The sequence below is a fragment of the Schistocerca serialis genome, chromosome 2, assembly GCF_023864345.2.
Source record: "Schistocerca serialis cubense isolate TAMUIC-IGC-003099 chromosome 2, iqSchSeri2.2, whole genome shotgun sequence".
Taxonomy (NCBI): Eukaryota; Metazoa; Arthropoda; class Insecta; order Orthoptera; family Acrididae; genus Schistocerca; species Schistocerca serialis.
This window is the reverse complement of record NC_064639.1, coordinates 259,085,544-259,111,918: the sequence shown is the minus strand read 5'-3', so window position 1 is coordinate 259,111,918 and position 26,375 is coordinate 259,085,544. Positions and strand designations below refer to the sequence as shown.

The window sequence follows — 26,375 nt, the reverse complement described above, 5'->3', positions numbered from 1 at the left end:
AATGCAATACAGCTACATCCAAAGATATATATACAACTACAGAAATCCGTAATTATTGATACATGTTCAATTACCCGAAAGTTCCTAAATGCAATATAACACATACCGTACAGTTAAAAGGAAGTGACACTTGATCAAGGTCCGCGTCACTCCATTTTTAACCGGGCTTAACGTCTGAGAAAGTGAAGAAAATAATAATATTCTGTTTCTAATCAGTTTGGTGAAGATGTGTGACTGATTTGGTTTTCGTATGAGAGGACTTTCAAGTAATTTTACAAATAAGTTAAAATGTTCTTTCATATTGGATTTGAACCAGCAATCTAAGGACATCAACCCGTAAAATTTGACACTCTATTGCTCTCACAACTCAGCTATCGAACAATGGAGGTTTAAATGGTAAAAAAAAAAGTTTTCTCTAGGAGTTTAATTTAATTGAATGATGCTATCCTTTGTAACAGTGGGAGAGCATACATCTCAGATGTAAGTTGGTGTTAAATTTACACTACAACACAATTTTAATTAAGTTGTGCATCGATGTAGTGCGATTTGCATTTTATGCAAAATTTTCAGGAATTTTTATAGGCGTATTTGTATGCTATGGTATGACACACCATTTGTAACCCATTTTCCAAAGCATAAATCCAAAACAAGACATCACTGTGAATTAGCACCAGGACAGGAGCTGTGAGCTAGCCAGTAGTGTCACAGACACCACATGCCTCAAATGGATCATTTTAGCGGGCTTTCAGATTATTTCAATTTCATTTCTGTTTTTATAGAAGAATACTGAATTTCAAGAGGGAAAAAAGATGTTAGTAGCATAAAATGACAATCATTTAAGACAATTTCCAGAAAACGGTCATATATCCTATTCCAATTTATGACTTTGTTCAAGCCAATTTAACAGTTAATGAATATACTTTGCTAGTATTTCATACCCAAGTGTAACTGAAACCGATTCTAGCTCTTTCATACTTTGTGCTTTGTAACCCTTCAGTTTGTTCCTGAAGTATAGAAACTTCTGCAATTATTTGTTAATTTTCTTGAATTTCAGAAAGTTGCAATTTTTAAGATAAAGTCCTAGTTTTCCATGTTATCCTAGATATTTCTTTACTTGGCTGTTTAAACTGTTCATCATGTCCAGAACTTTTGATTTTTTTCTAATCTCACTATTACCACTTTTTCACACTCTTCATCAAACTTTATTCCCATTTTTATCCGTACAAACCCAAATATTTTGTTTGTTGCAGTGTTCATTTTCCTAGATAGCTCTTGACAGTTGGCAGGTTTACTCTATGTTAGTATAATTTCCTCACTGAATTGTTTCCCATTGCTTCTTGTGTTATGGTAAGTGTAAATGGCATTTTGTATTTCATCGAGTTACATAGCCTCTGTGTTTTTGTAAGGCAGAAACTTCATTTTAAAATTAGACAAATAGTGAGCAGAATGAGGTACATAATTCCTGACAACTGCAATAAATCTGCTTTTTCTCAAAAATGAATTGTTGCCGCCACTTTGTGCTCTTTACTGCCATCTATTGATTACACTTTTAATACATGAACAAAACAGCTTGCAACTGCCCAAAAATGTACCAGCAAAATAGGCTACAGGTGCCTAAGTCTGTAACTACTTCTGGTTGCAAAAAAAAACTGAGTGAATCCATTGCATGATGAAGTAGCAAAACTTCATATACCCTAAACAAATGCCATTATCTACAAGATTTGATGATGCCAATTTTGTGTAAATGATGTCTTGTGTGAATAACACTGCTTTTCCATCTTATTGGTTCATGAACATTAGTTTCGAGCCTGAGTGTGAATTTCATGAAGTTGTCACTGTTGCGTGCTACTGTGAAACAAAGTACAGCAGCACACTGGCTGTTACTTAGCCATTCAAGTGCGTTTTTCTTTGCATAGCATCTTTCTGAGTGCATGGAAAGCATTTACATTGTATTTGTTGCATAAAAGAGAGTGTTATTTGCTCCATAATCATGGTTGTTGACAAAATACATGTACAATCAATACCAGAAGGGAGAGATCTGTAAAACAATAGCAAATCCTTTTCACTGGAACAGAAACAGCAAAATGTATGAGGTATGATTAAATCATCAACTCTTGTATTTTGTGCTGCATCACTGCACAGAAATGGTTAGAACTTCATAATGAGCACACCTGTAAACAGTAATTTACACTGATGTGTTAGGTTTTTCACAATTTTCTTTTCAGCCCCTGGCTGTGGAAAACTGCCACATGGTGTCATCTCCCCATTCCGCAATACAAATTTGTGTAAATTTTTGTGTGCCTTCACTTTATTTTGTTTGTATCCTTTGTTTTCACGTCAGGTGTTTTGTCATTTGCAACTGGCAGTGGTGCCGACAGTGCAATGTAGACCTCGGCTGGCCTGACATCAGGACTCTGAATGTGGAGTGCATCAGGAGTAATCTTATGGTACTGCCTGTTGTGTAGATGGCTGTGTTGTTTGGGCAGTGAACATTACTGCCTCAAACTCTTCACAGCCTCTTGGCCAAGAGTGAGACTTGTTCAAATGCTGTGAACACTGGTGCAACAACTGCAGCAAGGTCTTAATTGGCCATGGCAGATTGTGTTACCTGGAAGTGCACAATGTCAGTGCAGATGATATTAATAGTGCATGCCTGTCATGGTGATGGCGTCTTCGTCAGGGTAGTGGATTTTCCACCTGGGAGGTCAATCTCTGTTCCTCTGGTGTGCTTGCCCTTGTATGATCGTACACTTGTTGCCGTATTAGATGGCCTGGCAGGCATCTGTGCACCTGGACCTAGGTATTTAAGGTCAGCCTCCTCCTTGAGTGGGACTCCTTATTGGCACAGTACCGCAGCCTAAGGCACTTCACAGCCACAGTAGCTTGTGCTGTGTGGGCCTTCACAGTTCTTGCACTTGGGAGGGTGTCTCTTGGACAAGGAACATCTTACACTAGCATATTTGCCTGCACACCTCACACCCGCCTCAGTGAAGTATAGCAGCACTCCACATATTCAAGTCCTTGACAGCAAATACACTGGGGCAAGCCTTCCTTGTTCCATAGACATACAACACTGACCTGAGTATCTGCCACCTCTTCACCAAAAACAGGCTCCTTTTTTCTGCTGATTCTTATTGGCTACTACCTGGAGTAAAGGTGGATTGGACAACCACCACTACACACACACACACACACACACACACACACACACACACACACACACACACACACACACACACACACACCAAATCTGTTGTCCTCTCCTCCAGATCTTTAAGAGGTCAGGATCTGTGCACTTTTGGGAAACCCTTGAAGACTGCTTTCATGAGATTGTCTGGGACAAAAGCATGAATACAGAAAGGAACCAAGAGCTCTGCTGCCGCACTTGTGACCTTCCTGAAATCTGACATTTGAGAGTTGAACTCTCCCTGTCTCCTGCAGGCCTCACAATGACGACGGCTCTCATCCATGGTTTGAGGCACTGCAGAATCACTTTTAGCTTTCATAAATCTCCATGATGTTCAGACCACCTGGCAGTGAGTGCCGAATGGGTCCAAATGGCTCTGAGCACTATGGGACTTGACATCTCAGGTCATCAGTCCCCTAGAACTAAGAACTACTTAAACCTAACTAACCTAAGGACATCACACACATCCATGCCCAAGGCAGGATTCGAACCTGCGGTCGCGCGGTTCCAGACTGAAGTGTCTAGAACTGCTCGGCCACCAGAGGTCGGCGCCGAATGGGAGTTTGCCGTATTTTCTGTATGTTGGTTTTCAGCCGTTTGCATGGCCTTCCTCTGTTCCATCACAAGTGGTTGATACGGGTTGGAGGCTGCTTCTGTGGCCCCAATTTTGGATGAACAGGTAAGGTCCTCAGTGACTACAGTGAAGTGTTCAAAGACAAAGAAATAACTTTACAATTAATAACAGATGTTGACAGTTGGTATTGGAAGCATCCAGTTGCTTATATCAGTAAGCCACCCAGTCAGACACACTTCAGATTTGGCCCAGTCGAACTAGCTATTACCACCAGAAGTAAACTTGGAAACACACTAGTAAGAAGTAAAGTGCCTACAGCATAGACACTGGCCGGAAAGAGGGATATGCAGACAGGGCAAACCTACTGGTCTGTGGAATCAAGTGTTATCTGAATTGGCAGAGCCTTAAAGGAAGAAAAGTGAAAGACATTGATTTACAGTTCAAATAGGATTTCTGACGGACTTGGGAAGAAAACTAATATCTTCCATTCTACAAGAATATAACAGATATGAAAAATGCAGAGGAGAACTTCTTTATATGTACATTCAGAGAATTTAGATGGGACATAACAGAACTTAAGCTTATGATATTTTAACTGCTTTCAGAATTTTGTTTACTGTCACATCTCTTGTAATCACAGTCACAAACAATCTTTAAATTCTTTTCTCATTTATGTCAGTATTAAGGCATACTGCTGCATTATGATATATGTACATTCAACTCTACAGAAGCAGAACTCTATGGATCCGTGGAAACAGCTGCGGAACTTGGTGAATCAAAATTCTTTTACGTTGCGACTAGAAAAAGAAAAGCTAAATAGTTCAGGGATTGTCAGAAATATACTCCTCATGTAAACATAAATCTATGATGGGAAGGAATTTGAATTATCTGCCATACAAAGGAAGTAGGAAGTCTTTTGTGTTTCCTGAAAACACTGTTCTTTGGCAGTCACTGCATTTTGCTTCTTTTTGTCAAGTGTGTGTGTGTGTGTGTGTGTGTGTGTGTGTGTGTGTGTGTGTGTGTGTGAGTGAGTGAGTGTGTGTGTGTGTGTGTGAGTGAGTGAGTGAGTGAGTGAGTGAGTGTGAGTGAGTGAGTGAGTCAGTTATCTACCAGATTATAGCTTTTGTTCTGGGAATTCAGATGTTTCAGCTTCTAGTTCACAACTGATTTACACACTTATTAAATGTAGATGTAAGACTTTATACATGTTTAGACTATCACATTCAGTGCAAGGGAAAGGTATTTTCAATTTGGATACCTATGAAAACAGGCTTATAAATTTTCCTTGTTATCAAATGGTTCAAATGGATCTGAGCACTATGGGACTTAACTTCTGAGGTCATCAGTCCCCAAGAACTTAGAACTACTTAAACCTAACCTAAGGACATCTCACACACCCATGCCCGAGGTAGGATTCAAACCTGCGACCGTAGTGGTCGCACAGTTCCAGACTATAGCGTCTAGAACCGCTCAGCCACACCTTCCTTGTTATCACTGAGGTCTTTATGAAGGAGTACTTACATTTATTCCATGCAGATGTTTGTAGAATTAGGGAGTATTTTGGGATAGAATTGAAAAATCAGATTTAAAAAACTCTTCAAAATTTCTTTATTAAAGACATAGCTTAACAATCAAAAACTTAAACAGTTTCTATAATAATAGTTGATCTTACACAGAAAAAGGAAAAAACAACGAAATTCTCTAATGGTAATACGAGGGTAACCTCATGAAAGATTCTGAATAAAAATCTAAATAGGCAAAAGCAACTTATTTCCTCAGTCATTTCATTTGAATAAATATTTCTGTTGCTGTATAATTTGTTTACACAATCAAGTTGTATTATTCACAGCCAGAAAAACGAAATGAGATCACGCATTTAGGATCACAAGTTTTATATGAACACACGTATTAAAATGTCATGGCAGGTGGCAATTGTTCCAATATAAATTCTCAAATTATATCAAACACCCAATTTTCTATGAAGCTTTGAAGTGAATTTGAGCAACATTGTGATGATTTTGTATAAATTAACTATGAAAATGATCATTTTTTAGGACGAAAGTACACATCTCGTATAAGCATCGTCGTGACAGATGGAACTTGCTTCTTTTCATGTTGCCATAAAACAACATCATTAAATGATTCGAATTCCACTGCAACTTTCCGTGCAGTACGTGTTAGAACCCTAAGGAGATCCATTGTGGAAGCATGGGCCATAAGTTCTTCACACAAGCACTGGATGAACCACGTACCACTTTCAGGGTTTCGCCATGAATAAAAGCCTGTAATTTTATTTACATGATGATAAGAACAGAAAATTTTATCACATGGAAGTATATAGCAACTATCTGGTAGGTAACATCTTAAAAATATTAGGATATGCTTACCTTCAGCAGAGCTGTAAGCAATTAAAAAATCCGCATGTGTTGGAATTTTGTACGCCTCTTGGGATGAGTCAGTCTGAGTTCTTGAGCGAACTAACCTCACACCAGGATCCACTTCCTCTCCTCGACAAGCCTGAAATCAAAACACGGAATGTGGATAGATAAATAAATAAATAAATAAAAACACACACACACACACACACACACACACGTACATTGTATGTATGTATCATGAAACCACATGTACTTGAAACTGTATCATTTTGAAGACCTATTTCTGTATTATATTGCCAGATCATAGAATCTTTTTACTACATTTTTGAAATCAGGAAGAAGAATGTTATTGCATAATCATTCACATTTTAAAACACCAACCTCTCAGGAATCTGGTGTTACTGTCTAGTAGCTCAAAATTTTCTGCATCCAAGACTTGTATGTGTTAACAAAATATTTCAATTCCAGTATTAGAGTTCCTATAAAAATTTGTGTGTGTTTTGCTACACTGTATGAAGAGAAAGTACCTGCCTACAAATAACCCCCAGGAAAATTTAATATTAATGCCCTTTTGAGAAAGTAAGAGTCTATAGTTGAATGCAATAGCTTCATTGCCAAATGTGAATGTACAGGGTGTTTCAAAAAGAATATACATCTTACAAAGTATTATTTTGCCCAAACTATCCATCGCTGTCTCTCAACTCGGCTATTGGAGAAGTGAGTACATAGCCTAGTTTATATTAATAGCCGCTAGATGTCAGCTGTCTGCTGTTTTGCTTGGTAACCATCATATGTTAAAATAAATCCTCCGCAGCAGAAATCATTGTGTGTTCTCAAGTTGAGGAGTGCAATTCCGTGTTTACAGTGCAAAGATGTTTCAGGTTGAGGTACCAAGTTGATCCTCCAACTGGCTGGAACATTCACAGATGGTATCGACAGTTTCTGGATACAGATTGCGTATGTAAAGGAAAGAGTCCCAGCCACCCTCGTGTTTTTGAAGAAAATGTTGCACAAATTCACAATGCTTTCCAACATAGTCCTTCAAAATTAATTCGTCATGCCAGTCGGGAGTTACAACTGCCTAGAATAACAATTTGGCATGTTTTGAGATGATGGTTGGTTATGAGGCCGTGCAAGTCACAGCTGTCACAAACTCTGTGTTCTGATGACAAACACAAATGTGTGGCATTTTGTAATGAGATTCTCGATGCTATTGACAATGGTAACACTTTCACACAACGCATCATGTTCAGTGATGAGACTTTCTATGTTAGTGGTCAGGTAAATAAGCAGAACATCCAAATTTGGGGCTTGCAGAACCCATGTGCAGCCACTGAACATGTATGAGATTAGTCCGAAGTATGTGTGTTTTGTGCGATGTATCCTGATCATCTGTTTACAGCCCATTCTTCTTTGACAGAAACATGGTTAACAGTCAGCAGTATCTCACTATGTTACAAAACTGGTTGTTTCTGAGGCTGCTTGAAGACAACTTCATTTTTTAACAAGACGCACCACCCCCTCACTCGAGTCGTCAAGTGTGTTAATATCTGAATGAAACCCTACTGAACCGTTGGATCAGTCATCAAGGAGCTGGCAATTGAACAAGTCTCAGGTGGGCTCCACAGTTACTGGATTTGAAACCCTCTGACTTCCTCCTGTGGGGTTTCATTAAAGACAATGTTTATGTACCACCACTCCCACAGAACCCGGAAAAGTTGAAGAACTGGACCCGCACTGCCATAACATCAGTGAAGAAGGATGGGCGTACCCGAGTATGGGAGGAATTTGAGTATTGATGTGATATTGTTTGTGTCACTGATGGAGGACACATTGAACATCTGTAATCTGAACTTGAGAGGTTTGTAAATGTGTGCGTAAAGTTTTGTATTCATATGTCTTAAAGTTTGATGAATATATGCATTCAAAATACGTATGTTCTTTTTGAAACACCCTGGGTATTATGTATCATTCTTGAGTTATGTTGATTTTGTAGGAGACCTGTATTTTAATGTTTTATAAAATATTCTTACACAAACAGATGCTGAAATAATGCCATAGTATGGATCATTTATCTGTACTCAAATAATTAGGAACATGCTCTCTTTATTCAGGTTCGATTTCTCTTTGTCTCTGTGCATTGTTTACCACTTTCGTGATGATTATGGAACTTACTGGAAATAAAATTAAATAGAATTGGAGCAGTTACTATCAATAATGTTGCATACTAAAGTAACTTCCCTGGCTGCTGCCATCCCAGCACTACATTTTTTTAAATGTAGTTATTCTCTTTTTGTTTGACTCATGCATCACCCACATTTCACTTCCAAACACTGATGCACTTCAGAGAAATTTATATTAGATGTAATGAATTCCTCTTCCTCAGAGGTGCATTTCTTCCTGTCATCCGTCTGTATCCTACATCCTTTCTATTTCAGCTTTTGTTAGTTATTTTGCTAGGCAAATAGCAAAATTTATCTACTTTTAGTGTCCCATTTCCTTATTCTTTCAGCAACATCTGATGAATTTAACTAAATTCCATTACTTTTGAAAAACTTCTCTTTACGTTCATCTTGTACCCTCTTTTCAAGACACCATCCATTTCACTTAACTGCTCTTTAAAGTTCTACGCCATCTCTTGTGAAATTAAATCAGCACATGTCTTAGTTTTTATTTCTTCTCCCCAAACTGATCTTTTCCAAATTTTTCCTTTGTTTCTTTTGGTGTTTGCTCCATGAATAAATATAGTAACATTGAGGATATGCTGAAGTCCTGCCTCACTTTTGAACTGCCACTTCCCCTCCATGTCCTTCAATTTATGATGGCCAACTCATTCCTGTGCAAATTATCTGTTATTCCCAGTATTTTATACCTGTTGCCTATGTAATTTTGGAGAGCATATTCTAGTTGGCTTTGTCAAAAGCTTTCTTTAAATTCACAAATGCTATAAATCTAAGTTCACCTTTCTTCAGTCTTTCTTGCAATTGATGTCATAGGGTAATTATTGCTTCTTATGGTTCTACATTTCTTCACAACCTGCATTTATTTTGCAGGAGGTTAGTTTCAGCATTTTTCCCATCCTTCTGTTAGCAGATCATGCAAATATTTTGCAGTCATGACTGATTAATGTAATGGTTTGCAGCATTTTCTCCTTTAAGTTTGAGGATATTCTGCCTGTCTCAAATCCTTCACATTAGGTGTAACACTTCCGGCTGGCTCTCACAAAGATTTCAGTCATTTTGGGGTGATGACATCTACTCTAGGGACATTTTTTTTACTTAGGCTTTTCAATGTTCTGTCAAATTATTCTTATATCATCTTCTCTCCCATCTCACCATAATGTATTTCCTCTTCTATTTCTACAAAGTTATCTTTAAGTTTATTTCCCCTTCTATTTATTCCTTCCACCTTTCAGCTTTCCATTCTTTCCTTTGTGCTAGCTTGGGCCATCTGAGCAGTTCTCGTTCTTTTCCGCAGTTCTCGTTCTTTTCCGCAGTTCTCGTTCTTTTCCGCAGTTCTCGTTCTTTTCCGCAGTTCTCGTTCTTTTCCGCAGTTCTCGTTCTTTTCCGCAGTTCTCGTTCTTTTCCGCAGTTCTCGTTCTTTTCCGCAGTTCTCGTTCTTTTCCGCAGTTCTCGTTCTTTTCCGCAGTTCTCGTTCTTTTCCGCAGTTCTCGTTCTTTTCCGCAGTTCTCGTTCTTTTCCGCAGTTCTCGTTCTTTTCCGCAGTTCTCGTTCTTTTCCGCAGTTCTCGTTCTTTTCCGCAGTTCTCGTTCTTTTCCGCAGTTCTCGTTCTTTTCCGCAGTTCCATCAGATAAAGACCCTGTGCCATCAGAAAATCACATTAAACAGAACTTAATCCCAAATATTTTACTGGATTCAGAGGGATGTAGGTTGCAGTAACTACTGGGAGATGATGAAGCTCGCACAGGATAGAGTAGCATGGAGAGCTACATCAAACCAGTCTCAGGACTGAAGACCACAACAACAACAACTAATTCAGTCCAGAGACTGGTTTGATGCAGCTCTCCATGCTACTCTATCCTGTGCAAGCTGCTTCATCTCCCAGTAACTACTGCAAGCTACATCCTTCTGAATCTGCTTAGTGAATTCATCTCTTGGTCTCCCTCTACGATTTTTACCCTCCACGCTGCCCTCCAGTACTAAATTGGTGATCCCTTGATGCCTCAGAATATGCCCTACCAACCGATCCCTTCTTCTAGTCAAGTTGTGCCACAAACTCCTCTTCTCCCCAATTCTATTCAATACCTCCTCATTAGTTATGTGATCTACCCATCTAATCTTCAGCATTGTTCTGTAGCACCACATTTTGAAAGCTTCTATTCTCTTCATGTCTAAACTATTTAACATCCATGTTTCACTTCCATACAAATACTTTGAGAAAAGACTTCCTGACACAATCTGTACTCTCTGTTAACAAATGTCTCTTCTTCAGAAACGCTTTCCTTGCCATTGCCAGTCTACATTTTATATCCTCTACTTCAACCATCATCAGTTATTTTGCTCCCCAAATAGCAAAACTCATTTACTACTTTAAGTGTCTCATTTCCTAATCCAAGTCCCACAACATCACCCTATTTAATTCGACTACAGTCCATTATCCTCGTTTTGCTTTTGTTGATGTTTATCTTATATCCTGCTTTCAGAACACTGTCCATGCCGTTCAGCAGCTCTTCCAGGTCCTTTGCTGTCTCTGACAGAATTACAATGTCATCATTAAACCTCGAAGTTTTTAATTCTTCTCCATGGATTTTAATTCCTACTCCAAATTTTTCTTTTGTTTCCTTTACTGCTTGCTCAATATACAGATTGAATAACATCAGTGATAGGCTACAACCGTGTCTCAGTCCCTTCCCGACCACTGCTTCCCCTTCATGCCCCTCAATTATTGTAACTGCCATCTGGTTTCTGTACAAATTGTAAATAGCCTTTCGCTCCCTGTATTTTACCCCTGCCACCCTCAGAATTTGAAAGAGTATTCCAATCAACATTGTCAAAGGCTTTCTCTATGTCTACAAATGCTAGAAATGTAGGTTTGCGTTTTCTTAATCTTTCTTCTAAGATACGTCGTAAGGTTAGTATTGCCACATGTGTTCCAACATTTCTACGGAATCCAAACTGATCTTCCCTGAGGATGGCTTCTACCAGTTTTTCCATTCGTCTGTAAAGAAAGCGTGCTAGTATTTTGCAGCTGTGGCTTATTAAACTGATAGTTCGGTAATTTTCATGTCTGTCAGCAACTGCTTTCTTTGGGATTGGAATAATTATATTCTTCTTGAAGTCTGAGGATATTTTTCCTGTCTCGTACATCTCGCTCACCAGATGGTAGAGTTTTGTCAGGACTGGCTCTCCCAAGTCTGTCAGTAATTCTAATGGAAAGTTGCTTACTGCTGCAGTCTTGTTTTGACTTACGTCTTTCAGTGCTCTGTCAAACTCTTCATGTAATACCATATCTCCTATTTCATCTTCTTCTACACTCTCTTCAATTTCCATAATATTGTCCTCCAGTACATCGCCCTTGTATAGACCCTCTATATACTACTTCCGCCTTTCTGCTTTCCATTCTTTGCTTAGAACTAGGTTTCCATCTGAGCCCTTGATATTCATGCAAGTGCTTCTCTTTTCTCCAAAGGTCTCTCTAATTTTCCTGTAGGCAGTATCTATCTTACCTCTAGTGAGATGAGCCTCTACATCCTCATTTGTCCTCTAGCCATCCCTCTTTAGTCATTTCACACTTCCTGTCGATCTCATTTTTGAGACATTTGTATTCCTTTTTGCCTGCTTCATTTTTATATTTCTCCTTTCATCAATTAAATTCAATAGCTCTTCTGTTACCCAAGGATTTCTATTAGCCCTCGTCTTTCTACCTACTTTATCCTCTGCTGCCCTCACTATTTCATCTCTCAAAGCTAATCATTCTTCTACTAATTTATTTTGTTTCCCCATTCTTGTGTATCGTTCCCTAATGCTCTCCCTGAAGATCTCTACAACGTTGGGTTCTTTCAGTTTATCCAGGTCCCATCTCCTCAATTTCCCATCTTTTTACAGTTTCTTCAGTTCCAATCTACAGTTCATAACCAATAGATTGTGATCAGAGTCCACATCTGCCCCTGGAAATGTCTTACAATTTAAAACCTGGTTCCTGAATCTCTGTCTGCATTATAGGGACATAATGTGCATTCACATGATATGTGGCCTGTAATTGATGAAGCGTCATCTCTCCATTGGCTAAAGATTCCGGAATAGTCTTCCATTTGGAATGGGTCTGCCAAAGGGGAGGTGACCACAAAAAGCAGAATGAATAAACAAAGAAATGATCATGTTCCATGACTCATGGTGTGGAATGATAGAAGCTTGAGCAGGGTAGTGAAGTTTTCAAAAAAACGGGAAAGGGAACTGCAAAGACTCAATCTAGATGTAGCAGGTGTCAGTGAGATGAAATGGAAAGAAGTCTAGGATTTCCAGTCAGATGGGTACAGGGTAATATCAACAGCAACAGGAAATGGTATAAGGGGAGAAGGATTTGTTATGAACAGGAGAATGAGAGCGCGTTACTGTGAACAGTTCAGTCATAGGGTTGTTCCTATCAGAATCAACAGCAAACCAGCACTGACAGTATACATGCCAACATCGCAAATTAAGTGAGAGAGAAAGTATATGAAGATATTGAAAGTGTAATACAGTACACAAAGAGAGATGAAAATCTAGTAGTCATGGGGGACTGGAATGCAGTTGTCGTAGAGGAAGAAGTAGAAGGAAAGGTTACAGGAGAATATGGGCTTGGGACAAGGAATGAGAGGGGAGAAAGACTAATTGAATTCTGTATCAAATTTCAGCAAGTAATAACTGATACTCTGTTCAAGGATCACAAGAGGAGGAGACGAATGTGGAAAAGGCAGGGTGATACAGGAGTATTTCAGTTAGATTACATCATGGCCAAACAGGTTCTGAAATCAGATACAGGATTGTAAGGTGTACCCAGTAGCAGATATAGACTCAGATCACAATGAAGTAGTGATGAAGAGTAGGCTGAAGTTTATGCCATTAGTCAAATAGAATCAATAGGCAAAGAAGTGGAATATGGAATTACTAAGGAATGACAAATTAAGTTTTAAGTTCTCAGGCTATAGAGACAGCAATAAGGAATAGCTCAGTTGGCAGTACAGTTGAAGAGGAATGGACATCTCTAAAAATGGCAGTCAGGGAAGTTGGAAAGAATAAGATACATACAAAGAACTTAACTGTGAAGAAACCATACATAACAGAAGAAATGCTTAAGTTGATCGATGAAAGAAGGAAGTATAAAAATGGTCAGGAAAATTCAGGAATGCAGAATGAGAAATAACATAAGTAGGGAGTGCAGGGAAACTAGTATGAAATGGCTGCATGAAAAATGTGAAGATAGCTAAAAAGAAATAATAGTTTGAAGGACCGACTCAACATATAGGTAGGTCAAAACAACATTCAAATAAATTAAAAGGAAGGTTGGTAATGTTAAGAGTGCAATGAAAATTCCACTGTTAAATGCAGAGAAGAGAGCAGATAGGTGGAAAGAGTACACCGAAGGCCTCTATGAGGGGGTAGGTATGTTCGATGTGATAGACCAAGAAATTTGAGTGAATGTAGAGGAGATAGGGGATCCAATATTAGAATCAGAATTTAAGAGTACTTTGCAGGGCTTAAGTTCAAATAAGGCAGAAGGGACACACAGAAATCCACCAGAATTTCTAAAATCATTGGGGTAAGTGGCAACGAAATGACTACTGAAGTTAGTTTTTTTTTGTTTTTGGTTTTAGGGCGCAAAACTGCTATGGTCATTAGCGCCCGGTCCGTTACTTAGGAAACAATAAAAACCGAAAATGGAAACAGGCAGCAATGGGAACGAAACTCAAAAAATTGGAGAAACTAAAAGCAGAATGAAGGCTTAAAAATCCACTACAGAAAGCGGTTGGTTGTCGTTGCCCCCCCCCCCCCCCCAAAAAAAAAAAAAAAAAAAAAAAAAAAAAAGAAAAAAAAAAAAAAGAGCTTCAAATGACTGACGCCATTTCACTGGCACTAATGAACTCGAGAACGCGATCGGCCGAGCGCGTGTCATCTGCTAAAATTGACGATATATCAGGCGACAGCTGTAGACGGGCACATAAAGGAGTAAAATAGGGGCACTCAATTAAAAGGTGTCTTACCGTCCACCGCTGAGAGCAGTAGGGACAGAGTGGGGGAGGATCGCCGCTTAAAAGATGTCGATGGCTAAAAAGACAGTGCCCTATCCAGAGTCTAGTAAAAATTACCTCCTCCCGACGACGCGTTCGGGAGGAAGAGGTCCAAGCACAAGGAAGAGCTTTCACGTCCCGCAATTTATTATGGGGAAGTGTTGACCAATGGGCGTGCCATAAAAGAACAACTTGACGACATAAAACGCTCCGTAGATCGGTGAAGGGAATCGACTGAATAGCTGGCCGAAGAAGATAGACTGTAGCCTTGGCCGCTATATCGGCCACCTCATTTCCACAGATACCAACGTGTCCCGAGATCCAGAGGAACGCCACCGAGACGCCCCCCAGGTGGAGCAGGCGCAGACAGTCCTGAATCCGGTGGACCAGAGGGTGGACAGCGTAAAGAGCTTGGAGACTGAGGAGAGAGCTGAGAGAATCTGAGCAGATAACATACTGTATCCGCTGATGGCGGCGGATGTAGTGGACAGCCTGGAGAACAGCGTAAAGCTCCGCAGTATAAACCGAACACTGGTCGGGAAGCCGAAGTTGATTTGGGGTGTCGCCAACAATATAGGCACTCCCCACACCGAACGATGTTTTCGAGCAATCAGTGTAAATAAATGTGGCTTCCTTCATTTGTGCACATAGAGCAGCAAATGCCTGACGATAAACAAGTGAAGGGGTTCAGCAGTCTCAACATAAAGGCTTTCCACAGGGCTGGTGTAAAAAGCTCCAGACACTAAACGTAATCCACAGTGGTTCGAGACGACGAAGAATAGACGGCCGAGCAGAAGAGTAAACTATGCTTCTATAGTCCAATTTCGAGCGCACTAAGGCGTGATAGAGGCGGAGAAGGACCACTCGGTCCGCTCCCCAGGAGGTACCATTCAGGACACGGAGGGTGCCGAGGGATCGCAGACAGCGAGCTGAAAGATAGGAAACATGGGAGGACCAGCACAGTTTTCTGTCAAACGTAAGACCCAAGAATTTAGCGACATCCGAAAACGGAAGGTTGACAGGTCCTAGATGTAAGGAGGGTGGAAGAAACGGTCTTACTGGGAGAACGGAAGCAGGTTTCGATGCTCCAAGAGTAGAGGTGATCGAGACATCCTTGAAGACGTCGTTCAAGAAGGCTGGTCCGTTGAGAGCTGTACAAGATCACAAAATCGTTCACAAAGAGGGAACCCGAGACATCAGGAAGGAGACAATCCATAATTGGATTTATTGCAATGGCAAACAGTACAACACTTAGCACGGAGCCTTGGGGTACCCCGTTTTCTTGGGAGAAAGTACGGGAGAGAGTAGTGTTCACCCGCACTCGAAATGTGCGCTCTGCCATAAATTCGGGAAGAAAAAGGGGCAGCCGACCTCGAAAGCCCCAAGAGAACAGTGTGCGGAGGATGCCTGTCCTCCAACAGGTATCGTATGCTCTCTCCAGATCAAAAAATATTGCTACTGTTTGGCGTTTCCGGAGAAAATTGTTCATGATGTAAGTGGAGAAAGTAACAAGATGGTCAACTGCAGAACGATGCTTTCGGAAACCGCATTGGGCAGATGTTAAAAGACTGCGGGACTCCAGCCACCAAGCTAAACGGCAATTCACCATTCGCTCCAAAACCTTACATACACTACTCGTGAGAGAAATGGGGCGATCGCTAGAGGTGAGATGTTTGTCCTTTCCAGGTTTCAGAACAGGAACGACGATAGCTTCCCGCCATCGTCTTGGAGAAGTACTGTCGGTCCAAATTCGATTATAAATGCGAAGGAGGTAATACAGACTATGGGTTGATAAATGCAGCAACATTTGGATGTGGATACCTTCCGGTCCTGGGGCGGAGGAGCGAGAAGAAGAGAGTGCATGTTGGAGTTCCCGCATGGAGAAAACAGTATTATAGCTTTCGCGATTTTGAGAGAAGAAAGCAAGAGGTTGCACTTCCGCTGCAAGTTTCTTCGGGAGAAAAGCTGGCGGGTTATTTGAAGAGCTCGAAATTTCAGCAAAGTGTGCACCCAAGGAGTTAGAAATTGCGACGGGGTCCACTAACTTATCACGCGCGACAGTGAGCCCAGAGACTGGGGAGAAACTAGGCGCGCCTGATAACTGTGTAAGCTGACTCCAAACTTCCGAGGAGGGAGTGAAGGTGTTAAATGAGCTAATAAAGAATTTCCAGCTTGCCTTCTTGCTATCGCGGATGACGCGACGGCATCGCGCACGGTACTGCTTATAGCGGATACAGTTGGCCAAAGTAGGATGGTGGCGGAAAACGCGAAGAGAGCACGTCACCGCTCACGTATTGCATCACGGCATGCCTCGTTCCACCAAGGAACTGGGGGGCGCCGGGGCAATTCGGAGGTGCGTGGTATTGAATGTTCTGCAGCTGTAAGAATAACATCGGTAATATGTGTAACCTCATCGTCGACGCTAGGAAAGTGACGGTCATCGAACGTCGCTAGAGACAAAAAAAGTGTCCAATCGGCTTGGGCAAACTTCCAGCGTCGCGGGTGCATATATGGCAGTTGAGGCTGCAGTCTAAGGACACATGGAAAGTGGTCACTCGAGTGTGTATCATCAAGGGCGAACCATTCAAAGCGCCGAGCTAGCGGAACGGTACCGACCGAAAGGTCCAAATGAGAGAGATTTGTCGTGGAGGCAGACGAAAATGTAGGGACCCCAGTGTTGAGGCAAACTAGATCCGCTTGATGGAAGACGTCTAGCAATAGTGAGCCACGTGGACAAGGATGTGGAGATCCCCAAAGCGGGTGGTGGGCATTGAAGTCCCCAACCAGCAAATAGGGGGGGTGGAAGCTGACCAAGAAGATGAAGGAGATCAGCTCGTGCCATTGGTGTGGACGATGGAATGTATACAGTACAAAGAGAAAAGTTATATCCAGAAAGGGGAAGACGGACAGCGACAGCTTGGAAGGAAGTGTTTAAGGGGATTGGGTGATAATGGAGAGTATCATGGAGAAGAATCATGAGTCCTCCATGGGCTGGAGTGCCTTCAACAGAGGGGAGATCAAATCGGACGGACTGAAAATGGGGCAGAACAAAGCGGTCATGGTGATGCAGCTTTGTTTCCTAAAGACAGAAGATGACCGGTGAGTAGGATCGTAAGAGGATCGACAATTCGTCCCGATTGGCTCGAATGCCGCGGATATTCCAGTGGATAATGGACATGGGGTGAACTGAAAATGGAGGAATGTGACCAAGGTCACCGTCAACTCAACGACTGCTCAGAGCTTGCGACCAACAGCATGGAATGGCATTCAGCCGAAGGCAGAAGATCCTGATCCATAGGTTGTTCAGGAGCAGCTCCTGCCACCAGCGATCGGCCGGTTGATCGGCCGCCAGCAGTGCGCCTCGGCGACACAGAAGACGGCCGAGGGCGATTTCTGCCAGGTGGTGCTGTAGATGAGGCACGCCTGGGCGGAGAAGGAGAGGAACTGGGTTTCTTATTAGCCTTCTTGGAAATGTGATGTTTAGATGACGGAGGAACCGATGGTTGTGAAGTCGGGGTACGTAAAAAAATCTTCACGAGTATGCTCTTTTTTCGAAGTCTTGGTGTCTGACTTGGGGGCTCGAGATTTATCAGAACCCAATGAAGGGTGAGCCATAGAGTGGGCAGGCGAAAGTGGTGAGGTTGAACGGGCGATCTTTGCACTGGCCGATCTGACAACCGTGGTACTAAAGGTGAGGTCACAAGTCTGCGTGGCCGCCTCCTTTGTTGGCCGAGGAGAAGCAAGGACAGTGCTGTATTTTCCTTTCTGAGGCACGGTGGGCTGTCGACTGGCGAATAATTTTCGAGCAGCAAAGGTCGACACCTTTTCCTTCACTCTTATTTCCTGGATGAGCTTTTCGTCATTTAAAAATGGGATAATCTCGAGAGGAAGCAGCGTGGTCACCCATACAGTTGATGCAGTGAGGGGATGGAGGTGGACAAGCACCCTCATGGGCATCCTTGCCACACGTAACACATTTGGCCGGATTGGAACAGGACTGGCTGGTGTGATTGAACCGCTGACACCGATAGCAACGTGTAGGGTTTGGGACGTAAGGGCGAATGGAAATTATCTCATAGCCTGCTTTGATTTTCCATGGGAGTTGAACTTTGTCAAATGTCAAGAAGACAGTGCGGGTTGGAATGATGTTCGTGTCAACCCTTTTCATCACCCTATGAACAGCCGTTACGCCCTGGGCAGACAGGTAGTGCTGAATTTCTTCGTCAGACAATCCATCGAGGGAGCGTGTATAAACGACTCCACACGAGGAATTTACAGTGTGGTGCGGTTCAACCCAGACAGGGAAGATGTGGAGCAGTGAAGTACGCAGCAATTTTTGTGCTTGGAGGGCACTGACTGTTTGTAACAACAAGGTGCCATTCCATAATCTGGAACAAGACTTTACAGGACCTGCAATTGCGTTGACACCTTTCTGAATAATGAAAGCGTTGACCGTGGAGAAGTCGTGATCTTCGTCAGACCAAGAAACAACAAGGAACTGTGGCAACAATGGAAGAACTGTCTGTGGCTGAGACTCAGTGAACTTACGCTTGCGAGCAGACATAGTGGAAGGTGAGGAAACCATTGCGGAAGAATCCCCCATGATTACCGGGGTCTCCAATGGCACGCTCCTCCCTTGTGGGGGCCCTCTCTGAGGTCACACCTCCCGACAAATGGACAGAGGGACCAATCGGCACTTTCGGGAAGGTATCAGCTCGGGTAGTCACCCCTCCCTGGGCCTGGCCGTTACCAGGGGGTACGTACGTGTCCTACCTGTCTACCCGGGGTGGGGATTTACGCGTTACCCCGTCGCCGGCTACACATGGAAATGCGGGGGTCGGCCTTCAGACACGCACAGGGAGGAAAAAAAAAGAAAGGGAAAGGAAAGAAGAGGGGTCTCAAACGCCGCAGCGGACAAAAGGACAAAGAGAAGAGGTAAGGAAAAGAGAAGGACAGAGGAAGGACGAAGCGTAGAAAGCAAGGAATTTGTAACAGTTTCAAGCATCCGTCTCCGGACGTAGGCACAAACCATACTCCCAGAGGGGGAGAAAGGGAAGGAAAGAGCCAGAGGTGAGGGGAGGGGGGGGGGGCAAGATGGGGGATGGGGAAGGTTCCGGTAAGGGAAGATATGCAGCCTGGAAAGGAAGGAGGGCCACATTAGCTCGGGGTCCTGTGCTCGCTATGCACGTATCCACAAAAGAGTTGTGGATCCCCTGGGGGGGGGACTGAAGTTAGTGTGTAGAATGTATGAGTCTGGGAACATACCACCTGACTTTCAGAAAAATATCATCCACACAATTCCGAAGACTGCATGAACTGGCAAGTACGAGAATAATCGCACGATCAGCTTAACAGCTCATGCGTCGAAGTTGCTGACAAGAATAATACACAGAAGGATAGAAAAGAAAATTGGACATGTGTTAAATGATCAGTTTGGCTTTAGGAAAGGTGAAGGCACCAGAGAGGCAATTCTGACATTGCAGTTGACAATGGAAGCAAGTCTAAAGAAAAATCAAGACACTTTCACACATTCATATGATTTATCAACTTGGAAAAGCATTCGACAATGTAAAATGACACAGGGAAACATTCCACATGGGAAAAATATATCTAAAAACAAAGATGATGTAATTTACCAAACGAAAGCGCTGGCATGTCGATAGACACACAAACACAAACATACACACAAAATTCAAGCTTCCGCAACCAACAGTTGCTTCATCAGGAAAGAGGGAAGGAGGGGGAAGACGAAAGGATGTGGGTTTTAAGGGAGAGGGTAAGGAGTCATTCCAATCCCGGGAGCGGAAAGACTTACCTTAGAGGGGAAAAAGGACAGGTATACACTCGCAAACGTGCGCACACACACACACACACACACACACACACTATATATATATATATATATATATATATATATATATATATATATATATATATATATATATATATATATATATATATATATATATATATATATATATATATATCCGCACGTACACAGACAAGCAGGAAAATGTCTGCTTGTGTCTGTGTACGTGCGGATGGAGATTATATATATATACACACACACACACACACACACACACACACACACACAAACATACGTGTATGTGTGTGCGCGCGCACACAAGCGCGAGTGTATACCTGTCCTTTTTTCTTGAATTTTGTGTGTATGTTTGTGTTTGTTTGTGTGTCTATCAACATGCCAGCACTTTCATTTGGTAAGTTACATCATCTTTGTTTTTAGATATATTTTTCCCACGTGGACTGTTTCCCTCTATTATATATAAAAGCTATAGGGAGACGCAGGTAATACACAATATGTAGGAGAGCCAAGAGGGAATAATAAGGGCAGATGACTGAGAATGAAGTGCTCAGATTAAAGAGGGTGTAAGATAAGGCTGTAGTGTTTTGCCCTACTGTTCAATCTGTACATCAAACAAAGAATGATGGAAATGAAAGAAAGGTTCAGGACTGGAATCAAAATTCAAGGTGAAATGATATCAATGATACGATTTGCTGATGATGATGTTATCCTGAGTGAAAGTGACGAAGAATTACATCATCAACTGAATGGAATGAACAGTCTAATGAATACAGTATATAAACTGACAGTAAATCAAAGAAAGACCAAAGTAATGACAAGTTGCAGAGATGAGAACAGTGAGAAACTTAACATTAGGATTGATGGTCATGAAGCAGATGAAGTTATGGAATTCTACTACCTAGGCAGCAAAATAACCAAAGAGAGAGAGAGAGAGAGAGAGAGAGAGAGAGAGAGAGAGAGAGAGAGAGCGAGCGAGCAAGGATGACATCAGAATCGGACTAGCATTAGCAAAAAGGGCATTCCTGACCAAGGGAAGTCCACCAGTATCTAACAAAGGCCTTAACTTGAGAAAGAGATATTTGAGAATGTACATTTGGAACACAGCACTGTATGGTAGTGAAACAATGACTGTGGCAAAACCAGAACAGAAGATAATCTGATCATTTAAGGTGTGGTGCTACAACAGAAGGTTGAAAATTAGGAGGCTTGATAAGGTAAGGTATGAGGAATGAGGAAGTTCTGCACAGAATTGGGGAAGAAAGGAATATGTGGGAAACACTGACAAAGAGAAGGGACAGAATGATAGGACATCTGTTAAGACATGAGGAAATGACTTCCATGGTACTGAAGGGAGCTGTAGAAAGCAAAAACTGTAGAGGAAGATGGAGATTGGAATACATCCAGCAAATAGTTTACGACATAGGCTGTAAGTCCTACCCTGAAATGAGGAGGTTAGCACAGGAGGGGAATTCATGATGGACCGTATCAAACCAATCAGAAGATTGACTGGAGGAAGGGGAGGTCCAACCACCTCATATGATGTGTGTTCAAAACATGAATCAGTGGTCTCTGAGCTTAGTGTGTTTGACTATATGCCTATGACACATTGGCACTCTGCTATAATTATTACTATTACTATTATTATTTCTTTCTTTTCTCAGACGTTATGTCTGGTCAAAAATGGAAAGTGATGCGGACTTCGATCAAGCGTGACTTCCTTTTAACTGTACGGTATATGTTATACTGCAATTAGGAACTTTCGGGTAATTGGACATGTATCAATAATTACGGATTTCTGTAGTTGTATATATAAGTTTGCATGCAGCTATATTGCATTGATGTACTGGTGGATATTGTGTGGTAAGACTCCTGTAGTTGACAGTATAATTGGTATAATGTCAACTTTATCCTGATGCCACATGTCCTTTACTTCCTCAGCCAGTTGGATGTATTTTTCAATTTTTTCTCCTGTTTTCTTTTCTATATTTGTTGTATTGGGTATGGATATTTCGATTAGTTGTGTTAATTTCTTCTTTTTATTGGTGAGTATGATGTCAGGTTTGTTATGTTGTGTTGGTTTATCTGTTATAATGGTTATGTTCCAGTATAATTTGTATTCATCATTCTCCAGTACATTTGGTGGTGCATACTTGTATGTAGGAACATGTTTTATAAGTTTATGTTGTAAGGCAAGCTGTTGATGTATTATTTTTGCTACATTGTCATTTCTTCTGGGGTATTCTGTATTTGCTAGTATTGTACACCCCTTGTGATGTGATATGCTTACTGTAATATGTGGTGTTTATTGTTTGATCCTGTATTGCAATCATGAATCCTTCTGTCTCACTGTATATATTGCCTTTTCTTACCCATGTGTTGGATGTGTCTTGATCGATGTGTGGCTGTGTTAGATGATACGGGTGCTTGCCATGAAGTGTTTTCTTTTTCCAATTTACTTTCTTCGTATCTGTTGATGTTATGTGATCTAAAGGGCTGTAGAAGTGGTTATGAAATTGCAGTGGTGTAGCCGACGTATTTATATGAGTGATTGCTTTGTGTATTTTGCTAGTTTCTGCTCGTTCTAGAAAGAATTTTCTTAAATTGTCTACCTGTCCATAATGTAGGTTTTTTATGTCGATAAATCCCCTTCCTCCTTCCTTTCTGCTTAATGTGAATCTTTCAGTTGCTGAATGTATGTGATGTATTCTATATTTGTGGCATTGTGATCGTGTAAGTGTATTGAGTGCTTCTAGGTCTGTGTTACTCCATTTCACTACTCCAAATGAGTACGTCAATATTGGTATAGCATAAGTATTTACAGCTTTTGTCTTGTTTCTTGCTGTCAATTCTGTTTTCAGTATTTTTGTTAGTCTTTGACTATATTTTTCTTTTAGTTCTTCTTCAATATTTGTATTATCTATTCCTATTTTTTGTCTGTATTCTAGATATTTATAGGCATCTGTTTTTTCCATCGCTTCTATGCAGTCGCTGTGGTTATCCAATATGTAATCTTCCTGTTTAGTGTGTTTTCCCTTGACTATGCTATTTTTCTTACGTTTGTCTGTTCCAAAAGCCAGATTTATATCATTGCTGAATACTTCTGTTATCTTTAGTAATTGGTTGAGTTGTTGATTTGTTGCTGCCAGTAGTTTTAGATCATCCATGTATAGCAAGTGTGTGATTTTGTGTTGGTCACTTTATTATTATTATTATTATTATTATTATTAATTAGTAGTAGTTGTAGTAGTAGTAGTAGTAGTAGTAGTAGTAGATGCCTGAATATCAAATACCTCACACTGAGACTGTTCTGTGTTAACAATGCCTTCCCATTTCCTTCTAATATGGCAGCCTGCTGTAGTATTGCATTCTGTGTAGGTTACCTACAAACCCTGATTTGGAGGCAGTAGTCGCTAGGTGGCATTGTCAACCACAGGTGGTGATTATAAGGCAGATGTTCTCAGTTTTGTGTGTAATGGTTGTAGCTGAATGTCACTGACACAATTTAGTAGGCAATCTGGTACTAACTGAGCTTCTAACAACCCTTGAAAGCACCAACTGAGTAACATACGTGAGCTGCATTGCCCCACACGATTGGGAATGCAGCATACTCCACCGCACAGTACTGAGAATTCATGTTTACACGAGGCCATGTATGAACACCAATGAACTACAAGTCATTATGGAATGCAAAACTTTGTTTGAGCTGTTGATAAATTATGTTGATACAACAGTTTGATTGCCTATAATTATTTTAGTTCTTTTTGTGTTATTAACACATGTTAGTTTTATCCCATTCCCCACACTACATATCAAATATTCTTTGCCATTCACCAATCTCTTGACGAATCAGTCGTTATTTCTGGTATTTACTGTGACTGATATTAATGCCAGTGTGAACACTAAGTACAACATCAAAAATGTTAGTTAATATTGTTTCAGTGATTATGTACTACTCCACATTAACTTGAAAATACGTATTTTCACTTGCCTGCACAATGAAGATTTTTGGTTTTCCAGCCAACGTGGTACATTTATCAGCCGTAAATGGTTTCCATAAGTAGTCAACAGAGTAAGGTACATCCTTTGAGAGAATATAACCTTCTTTCAAGCCATGAGTTAGCACCGTTACTACGATGCAGTCAGCATCGGAGTGATCTTCCTTTGACACTGAAATCAAGAAAGTTTCTTTATAGCTGAATTCACATAGCGCATTATAAACAAGCATACAATGTATGTACACAGAAGAAACATTTTGTTGTTGCTTTCATTCATTTTCATATACCACAGATCAAGAACTGAAATTAGTCGAGACATACATCAACAAATGTAAGAATGTAAGTCTATGTTAGAAACAAATTACTACTAACCATTTTAAACTGCTATGAATGCTGTGCTCACTTTGACGAATTTGAAATCCTAAAATTAAAGCCTCTACTTTCTTAAAGCTACTTCCTCTGTCACATCAAATCAAGGTGGCCAGCTTAGCATCTAGATAAACATTGATATTTATCATAGAGCAACAGTTATGTCTCTGACATAAGGACATTGGGATGTTTAGCATAGGACTGTGTCCTGCAACTGAAAGAAGTTTTCAAATTTAATTCAGTTAAAAAAATCATTTGGAGCAGGACTGGGTAATACAACACTTTATTAAATTCTTTTGAATTTATAGGGAGTCTCAGTTTCTTGATTAATATAGGCCTATGTTGAAGTAATTCCCATAATTAGCACCAATTAGATTAACACGAGTCAATTTTCTGTTGGATATTTTGCACATGTTACATGCAGTGGCTCCTTCTGGCTATTAATATGAAACTTGTTTGAGAGAAAAGAAAAATAACGAAAAGAAAGTATGAATGGCAACTACTGACCCTTAAGAGGTAAAAATTCAGTAATGCCAGTCATTGTCCCCTGTTCTAGTAACAGCTTGATCTCACTCATTCTCTGACTTCAGTGTGCCATTCCTTCTTTGTAACATTCACCAGTCTACCAGCTTTCCTCCCTGAGCAAAGAACTGCTAGAACAAACAGTTTGGCGGAAGACTCTGCTGTTCTTACCAGCACAGTACTTGAATTTTGATTCCTGAAGCTATGGCCATTCATCAGAGAAATATGAATAGAAAGAAAGAAACAGGTGGACAGAGGTGGAGAGTTTACAAAAAAATCTTCACTATATTCAGAATGTTAATTACCACCCATTTCTGCATCATAATTTTGAATTTCCTGCCTTTTACACTTTATGAAACAATGTTAGTGCAGACAAAAAGAACATGTAACTGAGGTTTCAGTTACTGTTCACTAACATTACCCAGTTAACTTTCTTTAACTGTTCTCCCCCTACTTCTAAATATGTTTGAATCTCAGGTTGGAACAGTGCTTTGTCCTCTGCCATTGCAAACATAACAGTAACTATTATGTGTTTAGTGACATTTGTATAGTTTCATTATTGAACAAAGTGATGGGTTGTGCTAAGACTTCAGTGTTAAGAGCCTTACTCGTGTACCAATTTATTGGCTGAAAGGCCAACAAATTACACAATGTAGGCTTGTTGGCTGATCAACCTATTTTTCCTGTCATGCAATCAGTTGAATATGACCACCTGACTGCCAACCCCTCACCACATCACCCCACAAGTTTCAACACTGTCACATCTGCCTGAGGTAGGTAGATAGGTAGGTTTGTTTGTTTGTTTAAAGGAGGGGGGAGGGGCGGGGTGGAAGGGACCAAACTGTGAGGTCATCGGTCCCTTGTTCCCAGAAAAATAATTGTACAAGGGAAAGAAGCAAAGAGAAGAAAAGAAAGACTGATCTCCATAAGCAGTTTCCGCGTAGCGTGTTTGGCCAGCTTGTCACGAAGTTCGTTGCCTGGTATTCTGACATGACCTGGGATCCAGACAAACACCACTGAGTGACTGGACCATTCCAGGGCATAGATGGACTCCTGCATGGTCGCTACCAAAGGATGACGAGGGTAGCACTGGTCGATAACTTTTAGGCTGCTCAAGGAGTCATACACAGAAGAAACAAGTCCCCAGGGCGTGAACGGATGTGCTCAAGAGCACGAGATATAGCCACCAGCTTGGCAATGAAAACACTGCAGCAATCAAGCAAGGAATGCTGTTCAATATGTCCTCCATGGACATACGTGAAGCCGACGTGATCATCAGCCATCGAGACGTCTGTGT

At 41.0% G+C, this 26,375-nt stretch overlaps 1 protein-coding gene across 2 annotated transcripts in view; it reads right to left on the bottom strand.

Moving 5' to 3' along the window:
• Window positions 1-5,427: 5,427 nt before the first annotated feature.
• LOC126457021 (caspase-1-like) overlaps window positions 5,428-26,375 on the bottom strand; it is a 151,072-nt gene continuing 130,124 nt past the window's right edge. The window contains exons 4-6 of one of the 2 annotated variants that reach the window (XM_050092992.1): window positions 24,181-24,359; window positions 6,149-6,278; window positions 5,428-6,043 (exon numbers count right to left, since the gene is read on the bottom strand). In XM_050092992.1, the coding sequence (XP_049948949.1) occupies window positions 5,805-6,043; window positions 6,149-6,278; window positions 24,181-24,359 (548 nt within the window). In that variant the 3' untranslated portion in view covers window positions 5,428-5,804. The remainder of the gene's footprint in view (window positions 6,044-6,148; window positions 6,279-24,180; window positions 24,360-26,375) is intronic. The other variant, XM_050092993.1, reaches the window with a different exon arrangement.